Below are 12,285 nucleotides of genomic sequence, written 5' to 3'. Positions count from 1 at the left end.
AACTACAAAAAGGCGATCTTCCACTCGCTGTGTGTCTGAGCCACCAGACAAAATTGCCAAATTGACTACTTCCTCCTGCTCCGCTGGTTTCGGTGCCAACAGAGGTTAGTGATGTGGAACAATTAGTTTTGGTTCCAGGAGTTTCGGAGCCGATAACTGAGTCTTTGTCTCAGAACCGGTCAGCTGAACTTCGTCCGGTCTCTCCAACACTCAGATCGCCTATTTTTCAGTGGTCTAGGTCCCCCACTTTATCCTCCAGGTCCTCGAGGAGCCTTTCTGATGAGGATGTTGAGAGAGTGGTGCGCAGACTCCTCAAGACATTGGCGCTGGCAAATTTACTTTTGGCTCCGTGCCAGTCAGCTTCAGAGCCTAATGAGCCCGTACACCCTGTCACTGTTCCCCCTCCAAACCGCTCTGGCACATTGGAGCCAGAGATGTCGGTGCCACTTGCTCTGGATAGGTCAGTTCCAGCTACCTCAGTTGGTCTGTCAGTTCCAATGTCCGCTCCAACCCCTTCTGTGCCATCCATGGGGTCTAGAGTACTAAGCTCTGTGGTCGGGGCCGAGGGAGACTCTTGAACCCGAACTTCTTCGGTTCCAAACTTACCTCTTGGTGCTTCGGCTCAGGTGAGTAAGGACCCCACATCTGCCTTGGAGCCTCGGCACCGAGGACTGCCTCTGCACCTTTGGAGTGGGGGGGGGTCCTCGGAGCCGGGAGGGTCGGCCTTCGAGGTGATGAGGAATGTTCTCTCCAAGTCTTCAGTTCCAACTAGGGGCACCGATACTCTTCCCCCTAAAGCACCAACCTTAGCCAAAGCACCTTCTCTTATCCAGCACAGTAGAGACTCGCAGCCTCAGGAACCCCCCATGAGTTGTCCCCAGTCTTCCGAGGTCTCCCCAGAATATCCTTCTGAGGAGCCCCCTCGGAAGAGAATTTGTAAAAGGAAGCATATTGACTACCCCGATGAGTCCATCACATCAGACACTGACCTCGAGGAGTCAGAAGGGTCCCCCAAGTCGTCCTCTGATGATATCTCCTTCGCAGATATCCTTGAGATCCTGTAACAGAGAGGTGGCTGGCCCACCACCTCCCCTTCTGATGAGGAGTCAGTGTACCTGAAGGCTTTCTGGTTTCAACCTTCCACCTCTTGGGTGTCTCCACCTTTCGATGAGCTCCTGGCTCTAGTGAGTTGGAAGGTGTGGGAATCTCCTGATACTGTAGAAGTGGTTTCTAGAAGACCTAATAAATTCTTGTCAGCACCTCAGGACAAAGATTTTCTCACTAAATGCATGCCAGTAGATGCCATGGTGGCAGCAGCAGCCACCAAAAAGGAACTTGCTGAAACTTCCTCCTCTGTCCATCCACCGAACAAGGAGTCTGGAAAGATGGATAGGTATGGGAAGCGTATCTTTTCTTCAGCAGCTTTTACACTCAGATCGCTGAATTACCTGTCTCATTTCACTAGGCTCCAGAGAGATCTCCTGAAAGAGCTGGGAGGTACTCTTCAAGGTAACATTTCTGAAGCAGTATCTGATGAGTTTAATGCACAGATGTGTACTTAAATTCTATTGTCAACTCCTCCATGCGGCTGATATGTTATGCAGCTGGTGGAGCAAGTAGGGCAACGGGTTCAGGAGTTTCTCTTAGAAGACACTCCTGGATGTGCTTGTGTAACTTTGCAGAGACCTTTAAGTCTACATTTACCAACGCGATATCACTCAAGACAAGTGGGTATTAAGGATAATTGCCAGAGGATACTGTATTCCCTTCTGTTTTCCCCCTCCTCGGATCAGAAGAATCCCGGATGTTCCACCCAATCACAGGGGTGCAGCAACTCTAGAAATCCAAAAGTTGCTTGAAAAGAGAGCAGTCCAACCCGTCCCCGCAGACCAAGTAGGATTAGGGACTTACTCCAGATTATTTTGGTGCCAAAAAGAACAGGGGACTTGTGACCCATCTTGGATCTCAGCGAGTTGAACAAATCTGTAGAGAAGTCCAAGTTCCGAATGGTCACATTACAGTTGATAATCCCGTTGTTAGGGAAAGATGTTTGGATGTGCTCTATAGATCTCCAAGATGCGTATTACCACATCAAAATGGACAGAGCATCAAGAAGTCACTTACACTTCCGGCTGTGGGCCAGTCATTACCAGTTTTGCGCCCTGCCCTTTGGTCTCATCACAGCTCCCAGGCTGTTCACCAAATGCATGGCAGTGGTAACAACTCACTTGAGACGCCATAGATTCCAAGTGTTTTCATACCTGGATGACTGGCTTCTGACTGCCACCACCAGGCATCTACTATTGCAGGCCAGGGACGCCACCATTATGACTTGCTTGCAGCTAGGGATTACAATAAACTGGCAAAACTCTGCATCATCACCCTCTCAGCATGTGAATTTCATTGGCGCCGAAATAAATACCGTCACAATGAGGGCTTACCTCCCCAGAGAGAGAATCCAGAATCTCAGGCAACAAATTTTGATCTCCTTCCACAGCAGAAGGCAAAAGCAAAGACAGTGCTCAAATTGTTAGGAATGATGGCATCTATAATAACATTAGTCCCATTAGCCAGACTGCATGAGGGTTCTGCAGTGGTTACTTTTTGCCCAATGGTCACTGCAGTAACTACCTCTTTCTCACCCCATTCTGATAATAGAATCGTGCAAACAGGATCTTTGCTGGTGGACCCAGTCCAGCCATCTGACCACAGGCAGACCATTTGTTCCGTCTTCCCCTGTTGCCACTAAGACCACAGATGCCTCCTAGATAGGATGGGGGAGCATTATCTAAGGAGAACAGTCCAAGGCACATGGCAGGAAAATGAGGCTCATTTGCATATCAATGTATTGGAGGTGAGAGTAGTGCTTCTGGTGTTGCAAGCACTTCACAGCTTTCTCCCTCTAGGGATGATTGTGATCCACTCGGACAATATTTAGGTGGTATGGTACATAAACAAGGAGGGACCAAATCTTTTCCCAGTTGCAGAGAGGCCCTTTGAGTGTGGGAGTGGGCAGTGCCTTCCTAATGTTTTCTGATCGCAATGCACATTCTGGGGAAAACCAACGTGATAGCCAAAAGACTCATCAGGGCAATTCTAATGCCTCACAAGTGGTCTCTGAATCCACACATTGTGGAACAGATTTTTCACAGATGGGGTCAGCCTTGCTGTGATCTGTTCGTCACCCCTCTGAATGCCAAATGCAGCAACTACTTCACCCTGATCCCCCCCCCGAAGGGGGAGGCACCCAGAGGCGCACTCATTCATGACTGGCCCTCGGGACTTCTCTATGCCTTCCCACCATTTCCCCTCATGTCAAAGGTAATTCAGAAAGCAAGATCTTTGGGAAGCAAGATGATCCTCATTGCTCCTTACTGGCCTCGTCAGATTTGGTTCCCCTTCATCAGACCTCACCTAATGGATGAACCTTGGACTGTGGACCCAGTGCCAGATTTACTGATGTGCATGTCAGGGGTGTTCCATCCCACTCTCCACACCCTCAATTTGACAGCGTGGCTGCTCTGATTCCATCCCTATTCAGGCTTCATGACTTTTCTCCTGATGTACATATTCTGACATCTTCTCACAAACCTTCAACTAGAAAGATTTATGCCAGTAAGTGGAAAAGGTTTTCCTTCTGGGCTCGTGATAGAAACCTCGATCCTTATACAGCTCCCATCTCTGCAATTTTGTTCCATCAAGGTTCAGCCACTGCCACTATTAAGGTTCAGCTGGCAGCTATTTCTACCTTTCATTTGGCTAATGATCCTAACCTTATGGCGCATAGATTGTGTAGAGCTTTCCTTAAAGGGGCCATATTATTACGACCCCCTGTTATGGATCCTGTGGCTCCCTGGGATTTGAATTTTGTACTTCAAAAACTTACTTCTCATCCCTTTGAACCTTCAGCAACTTGTGACCTCAAATTCCTTTCATGGAAAACCATATTTTTAGTGGAGGGTCTCAGAACTAAGCCCCTCTCTATTAAGCCCCCTTATTTGGTATTTCACAGAGACAGGGTTTCTTTATGGACCAACCCTTCATTTGTTCCTAAGATCTCTTCTCAGATCAATATTAATCAATACATTGAACTGCCTGTCTTTTTCCCTAATTTTTCTGACAAGGCAGAGTACAAATTTCATCAGCTTGGCATGCATAAACAATTGCAATTTTATCTCGATAGAACCAAGAGTTTTAGAAGGTCATACCAATTGTTTATTTCCTTTTCGGATGCATGAAAGGGTTTACCAGTCTCAAAACCCACTTTATCACACTGGATTTCAAGCTGCATTCATTCATTTATATGTCCAGTGGCAAAGATCTCCCCTTCAAGGTGAAAGCCTGCTCTACCAGATCTGTTTCTACCTCAGTAGCCTTTCAAGCAAAGATTCCAATGGATAACATTTGTGCAGCAGCAACATGGGCTACACCTCATACATTCATAACTCGCTACAAATTGGACATGGCTTCCAGGAACAGATCTTCCTTTGGTTCCACAGTACTCAGGGGCATTTTCCTGGGAGCCACCCAAGATAAAGGTGCTAGGGACGCTGTCCCAAGTGTAAGAATGAAGGCGAGATAGGACTACAGAACATAAAGAAGTTATGTATCACCATAACGTTCCATGTTTGTAGTCCATTTCGCCCTTCATTCTTACTATCCCACCCTCCTGCCCCCACCTTTGAGGACCTTGGGGAATTGTGACTGTTGCTTTATTTCTATGTTGAGACCTTTCTCCATGGTTTGTTCTTTGTCTCTATATATTTTACTACTTGCAGCAAACAAGATCTGGGATATGTCAGCGGTGCATGCTGGGATACCTCCTTGCCACAAGCCAACCCGAAGACTTTAAGCTAGAGAATTGCCAAGTCAGAGCCAAGGTTTAGCTTTGAACCCAAGTGTAAGAATGAAGGGCGAGATGGACTACAAACATGGAACGTTAAGGTGAGTACATAACTTCTTTTTTAGTCTTCTTAGGATTTAGGATTAACCTATTTTTGTACGCCAGTTTTCAACAGATATGAAGGATTTTTTGGTATTGGAGTTTAGTTCGGAGAAGGGTGTCAGCAATGGTGATGACTTTAGAATCATCTGCTTATTGTGCAATTGGTGATTGTGGACATGAAGTATGGAATTGATTGGTAAAGATATTGAAGAGTAAGGGGCCAAGAACAGATCCTTGGGGAACTCCCATCTTAATTGGAAATGCAGGGGAGAGTGAAGAGAAACATTTTGCAGATTGCTGTTGGTCAGTGAGGTAACTAGAGAACCAGGAAATGGTAGAAGTGGAAAAATTAAGGTCTGAGAGTTTGTCCAACAACAAGGGGTGGGATACTGCATGGAACGTTTTAGCAAGATCCAGGAAATAGGCAAGACACTAGTTTGTTTGAGTCCCTAGCCAGGAAGATGGTGTTGATACAGGATATAAAGGCTGTGTATGTGCAGTGTTTTGGGCGAAATCCAGTGGGGTGAGTATGTTTTCTCATAGTAGATCATCAAGAATTTGCTTGTACACGCATTTTTCTAAAATTTTGGAGTGTGGTGATAATATTGCTATTGGACTGAAGTTGGGTAGTTCTGTAGAGCTGCCACCTTTATGTACTGGTAAGGTAAAGAATTTGTTTTTCCAAGTAGAGGGAACTTTAGATTCTGTGATAGAGCGGTTGATGAGTATAGAGACAGGAAGGGCTACAGAGTTAGCTGCTATCTGAAAGAATTGTGGAGGAAAGCTATCCACTGAGGGGAGCCAGGGTTTCCGTTTGAGAAGTAAAGATTTTATGCAGCTGATTGGTACTGGTTTAAGAGAGAAATAATTGGTGGGTTTAGAGGTTGTGGGAGGATCTTCAGGGATGCTAGGTTTATTGTTGGAGTTTGTGGGATTAACCAGTTTCCTGACGGATTCCATAAAGTAGGTGTTCGAGGGATGCGGTTTCTTGGGGACTATTTCTAGGACAGGGGTTAATGGAAGACTGGTTACCAGGATGTAATATTTGGTTAATGGAGTGCCAGAATTTCTTTGGGTTGGATATGTGTGAGGTTGGTGTGTTGTTGTAGAATTTCTTTTTGTCATTGATTATGCATTTTATGGTAAGGTTATGGAGCTCTTTGTGGTTTTGTACATGGGAAGGAAGCTTAGTTTTAGATCAGGTTTTCCATGCCTTATCTCTAGTTACCATAAGGATATGGGTAGTATGTGAAAGCCAGAGGGATATAATTGATTTAACTCTTACAGTGCGTAAGGGAGTTGTGGAATATTGAGTTGAATTTTAGTATTGCCTCATCCAGTGTTAAGTGAGTTAGGGAAGACCAGTTTATTGCAGAGAGGAGATTGTTGAAAGTAGCATGATGAAAGGTAGAGAGTTTACGACGTTCAATCTTATGTGGTCTGGTATAGTGTGGGGAGAATGTCAGAACTTTAATTGGGGAGTGATCACTTATAGTGTGTGGTAGTGTTTCAGGGTGGTGACATTTCAGTGGGTCTGAGACTATAGTGCGGGGGTGGAGATTAGCTGAGAGAAGCCATGCAAATTAATACATGAGCTAGGTCTATCAAAGGAGAGGGGGGATAGTCAATTTGTGTTGACATCCCCCAGGAGAATGGTTTCATTAGGTAGGTGTTGAGAAAACCCGGAGAGAATATGTTGAAGGAGAGAGGTGTTATCACCAGGGGGGGTATGTAGACAGCTACTCCAGTTATTGTGTTGTGGTCATTAATTTTACAGTTGGCAGTCAGACGTTCAGCAGGTGAGAAAGAGTGGGTAGGGTTAGCCTGAGGGGTAACAGTGAAGTGGTTTGAGTATAGAATGGTAACTCCTCCACTTTTTTTCTTTGGTCAGTCTAGTCATAGGATGTTATAGCTTGAGGGGAGAGTTCCATTTGAGATGAGACTTTGAGGAGATTGATCATATCCATATTATCTGTCTTATTTACTTGCCATCCAGACACCATAGAGAGTTGTGCAGTTCCGAGTGATGTTTTGTTATCTTGAAGTAAGAATAATTAAGTAGTGGGGGCATGTAGAGGCTCATTCACCACCCACATTTATGGGGTGCATCATAGCCGTATGTGTTTTTAAGACTTTACAGGATTCTTTCCATGCAAAGCCGATGTCTCCCACATTCAGTTGTCAGTCATAGCCTTATCTGTCTTGAAAGACTTTTAAGACTTTTTTCTATATAAAGCTGATGATATGGGGCTTTCCATTTGAGGAGCAGGACTTTTGCCTGTGATAATGTCTGCCATGATCTTCTAGGGGTAATCCTACATGTGAGCTATCTCTTTGCATCATGACCTTATGCTTGTCAGAACTGTGGCCCAGCACCAGCTGCTTAAGTAGCTTCTGAAAGGAGGTTTGTATCCCTGTCCGCCTGTGGAGAAACTATCCCTTCTGGGGATTTGACCTTCATGGTTGACAGGCTTGCCCATACATCATTTGAACCTGCTAGCTGAATGATATTTTAGTTCATTTTTGGGAAAATGTTTAAGTTTAGTTAACCCTGGGTGTAGAATCTCAAAGTTTTGGCAAATATATTTGTGTAACCATATCTGTTTTTCACATAGTGTTGTTTAGGATGAAGCAGTATTTCCTTCTGAGAGTAAAGTAGTTTGGAATTGCCCCTGAAACAGTTTCTCTCTCTCTGTCTTTCAGAGGCAGAAAGCAAGGGAGAAGGACCCCCACCATTGCCTAGATTTTGCACAGATAGTTCAAGTGTCACCTAAAATGAGTGCACAAGTTTAAGAAAATGTAGTGTTTTACTGTAGAAGAGCACTGATCAGGTTGGATCATTTGCAAGCTCAGCATTCTTTCTCCTTTGCACTGTGAAGAGAGGGGTCACAATTACTTTGCAGGCAGATTGTCAGCTACATTGTTTATCGCCATCAGGTCATCATACAAAACCAGCACTGCATTAATCTTAGAAAACTCACCTGGCTTGAACTACCACAACCAGCTCATCATGGCCTACAAACTACTCTACCAGCCTGAAAAAATTCCTGCTCTCCTCCATATATTTCATCCATACTCCAACCAATGTGCACTTCGTTCTGTAAATAAAGCATTATTACAAGTTACAAAAATGGCAAATACTGCAGGAGACTCACTCTACTCTTCCCACGTAGCTAAAGCCTGGAACTTGCTACCTTACAACATTAGATCCCCTATCAGCCCAATACAATTAAAAAAAACTACTTAAAAATAATTTATTTGAAACATGGCGCTGCTCATGTAACTCTCCAGGCTAACCATTTTGTAGTCTGTTCTCCCCTCCATTCCCTAAACTTCATCCATAGAAGTATCAAATGTTCAACCTTCCTGTTGTGTATTTTCTGTGAACCTCATGCTCTTACTAACCACTTGTAAATACACTCAAAACCACATGCTGTGCTCAGCTGTATGTAAATGCACATGGTATTAAAATCTATTGTATTATTTTACTCTGCTAACCAAGCTTACTCTTGTATGCATAGATACACTTAAGTCAATTTGTCTTCACTCATTGTATTACCTTATACCTAACAAGCTGGTATTAAAACCTATTGTATTATTTTACTCAGCTAACCAAGCTTACCCTTGCATGCATAGATACAGTTAAGTCAATTTGTCTTCACTCGTATTATTACCTTATACCTAAACTATATCTTTTATCCTTATACATTTTTGTTTTATTCTTAACAATGACCCTATTAATGTATGAATTTTCTTACTATGTGATACAGTATGAATTTCATGTATCATTTTATAACCTGTGCCTGTCGACATATTTTTATTGCATGTATTTAATACTAGGTGGAGCTTTTCTCCTTGGGTCTCTGCTGAAAATGGGCACTGCCCAGTCGGACTTTCCCGGTAAACAAATGTAAAATAAATAAATAACTGTATGTTGTTTTTAAAAGTCATCCTAATTGAGGAGAGGCTATTTCCAGTGATTGTTTCAGAAAACGTCTTCATTGCGGAATCTTTGCCATAGCCACTTGGCCTTTAGTGCACACCTTCAGCAAATATAATTGTTTGGACCACTACTTGGGCTCTGTGTTTCTGCGTTTCCTTTGGCCCTTTTCCCCATGGTGTTTGCAGCTTAGAATCATACCTGTCAACCTCTTAGCACAAGCAATCTGGACAAAACCTGACTTATGGGGGACAAAGGCCCGAAAATAGGGACATATTTTAAATATTGCACTTGTAAACTCAGAAAGCTGCTAGAATAATGGGATTTGCATTAACATGCATTTTCTGAAAGAGTTGAAATCTTAAACTCATATATATGTCATTATTTAGTGACTTCAGTCCTGAGATCGTCCCAGTGATTTGCTAGAAAACCCAAAATTTTGAGTAGATGACCAAAAACTTGCGGCAAACATCTGGACATTCTGCGAAAATCTGGACAGTTGAGAGGTATGTTTGGAATTCATCCTAGCCAGGGATCCGGACCCATCAAAGATGGGCCTCTGTGCTGGATGTAACAGACTTGTTCTTAATATGTTAGTTGATTTTAAGAGGACACTCCTTGTATAGGTTAGAAATACTGTTCTTCCATCACCCTTGAGAATGGGTGCTACCTCTATCCTTCTCAGACATTGTGGTTCCTTGTTAGTCAGGCAAATATGTACTTGTATATGGATTAAAATCTAAGTGTCAAATCTTCATTCTTATTTCTTGATTTTCAGGAAGGTGTTGGCTGGTAGCACGAGAGTACTGGCAGGCTTGGGGGGACACATGAACTTACATAGCTGGCATGTTATAGCTTGTGTTTATATGGAAAAGTGCACATATCCATACATAGCCCTTCTAAATTTTTGCCTGACAATGAAGGAGAAGATTAATCCAGCATCCATGACCTACAAAGAGGGTTCTATCATAGAGCAGTTGATTAAGAACATATTATTTTGTTTATGGCAAGTATGTCACTCAAATGTACATTGTAATTATTGCCTGTGGTTTGTCTTTTATTCTCTGTAGGCTTCAGAAGTGCAAAGCATGCCATAAGCAGTTGAAGAACATAAGCAACATTGTGAAAAACAAGGCAGGAGCAGCAGGGAGACATGGAAGTGCCTTTAGAGAGCTACATATTCTTATGTTGGGCTTGGATAATGTGCCAAGTTAAAGAATGCATCATTGCGTTTGTTTGATTCATGTAAACCAAGAAGCAAGTAGCCGTCATGTTTATTTGCATTTATGGTACTGCAGCATTGTGGTGGTTTTAATTCTTCAGAATGGCAGCCAAAATACCCATGAAAGACCACAATCTTCATGCAGACCCATTGAGGAGAAAAAATGTTTTAAGTTCAAAATAAAAAGATTGGCACCTTCCTGATGTTTCAGTTCATGAGAATGAATTTTACATTACAGATTCTTGCATAAGGATATTGCAAAAATGTGCTTCTCTAGTACAAATCTCTCCATACAATTTCAGCAGATGTTTAAGTATACAGGATGTGACTTGTATAGAGAGTGGCCTTGTACTTCTCTGAAAAAGCAGTTGTCTGCAGAAGTAATTTATTGTACATTTAATGCAGGTATGCATAACATTTCCTGGTATTGCTAGTTTTAGCATTTGTAATGAACTGTGAATAGTGTCCTGACAATTTAGACACAATATCATTAAAATTGTTGCAGAAAACAACAATATATATCTTCAATTGGCAGATGTGATGCAAATAAATCTGCTGTTATTTGTGTGCTTTGTACATGTGTCTTTGGAAGAACAAAGTAAGCACTTCTGCTTGAGTCTACATTTGTAAAATTTCCCAGAATCCTTTGTAAAAGTTACACAGGAGCCCTGAATTCAATGTAATGGCATGTGTTGTAAAGAAACATTGTGTTTGTTACAGGCATATCAAGAACATGACTGTTTCAGCAGTGTCCAAGTCCCATTAGCTTACATGACAAACATTGTGATATGCATTTTTTGGGTTATAAAATGAATATTTTAAAGTGCTTTGTAATTGCTACACTTTGTTGAGCTGTAACAGAATGGATTGCCTTCAGTAGAAGTGACTTTAAGGATTTTTTGGTTTCCAACACCTTGTACTAAATACAGTGCAAAAGGAACTATTTACCATTACCCAGACTTTTATGTATGTGAGGAGTTAAGTATGATACATGTGTGACTTTTTTATCTAGGGCTGACTATGCCAGCAAATGTTGCAAATGAAATTTCAGACTCTGCAGTTTCACACAGAGGTTTGGGAGTCTGTTATCCAGACTGCCTGCGAATGTATGTGTTGTGCACTTTTTGATGTTGCTGTCTGCCCCATTGTGTAGATATATTTAAATTTTGTTTAATAAAACTGAATATTTTTTGTGTTGTACATACTGATTTTTTAGAGTTGTCAATAAAATCAACTGAAGTTGTTTCTTAGATTTATGTGTACTTTTTGCTCAAGTCTAGGTTAAGAAGATTCAGTAATTATTTTCTTTCAGTTATGTAATTATAGATAATTGCCAGAAATGTCTTTAATGCTTAAGTTAGAATTTGTTAGAAATTAACATATGGGATTTGTAGGGTTAGGCCTCAGACTGCTAGTTACAAATTCCACTTCCATTTTCCCACATCTGAAAAGAGAGAGAAACAAGACACATGAGCAGAATCAGTATACGACTTTTCATTGATTGCTATTGAAAAGTAAGAACCACAGGCGTATGCATAATTTAACATGCACCCCCCCCCCCCAAATCCAAAGGGACACTTCAGTTTTTAAATTATACTAACATTGGAAAAATGTCCACAGGTTTATTTCTGCTGCTTGCAGAGGAGTTGCTACCCCTTGTTGAGGGTGAACTGAAACAGTTTTCCCTGGTTAAATATAAATGTTGGTAAAATAGTTATTTTTTTCTTTTCAATATAGCCTTATAAGTTTATTCTGACTTTTCATTCAGAAGTAAAATTTTAGAGTACAATAAAAATACCCCTAAATCTGCTCTGAGTGTTGCATTGCTTTGATTTGTTAGGTCTGTGTGAATGCTTGCATCACAAGCACCACAGCATGAGTAAGGCAATGCGAGGTAGTGGTGAAATACCTGAGCTAGGCTCTGGCAAAGCAGAAAGTAGAATTCTGCATAAAAGTACTAACAAGGCAGATAAAGAGAAGAGCATGTAGATCATCAGGATGGAGAGTATCTGTTCTGTACTTTTGAGTAGTGATGTCAACCAGAAGCAGAAAAAAGCAGATCTCCTTCCAGGAAAGTTGTTCAGGAGATTAGTTGACAGTTTGAGTGGCCTCACAAATTACTAGACATCATAGCAATGTGAAGCCTGTATAGAAAATATGGTTATTCCACAGTATAGT

The 12,285-nt window shown here is 42.0% G+C and overlaps 1 protein-coding gene across 2 annotated transcripts in view; it reads left to right on the top strand.

The window, feature by feature from the left end:
- KATNB1 (katanin regulatory subunit B1) overlaps positions 1-11,357 on the top strand; it is a 1,167,103-nt gene extending 1,155,746 nt beyond the window's left edge. For both annotated transcript variants that reach the window (XM_044081511.1, XM_044081512.1), the window contains one exon: positions 9,956-11,357. In XM_044081511.1, the coding sequence (XP_043937446.1) occupies positions 9,956-10,100 (145 nt within the window). In that variant the 3' untranslated portion in view covers positions 10,101-11,357. The remainder of the gene's footprint in view (positions 1-9,955) is intronic.
- The last annotated feature ends 928 nt before the right edge of the window (positions 11,358-12,285 follow it).

Source organism: Protopterus annectens, chromosome 8.part0, assembly GCF_019279795.1.
Source record: "Protopterus annectens isolate FY-2018-M chromosome 8.part0, PAN1.0, whole genome shotgun sequence".
Classification (NCBI taxonomy): domain Eukaryota; kingdom Metazoa; phylum Chordata; order Ceratodontiformes; family Protopteridae; genus Protopterus; species Protopterus annectens.
Note: the sequence above shows the minus strand (reverse complement) of the source record. Positions and strands in the feature narration are given on the sequence as shown.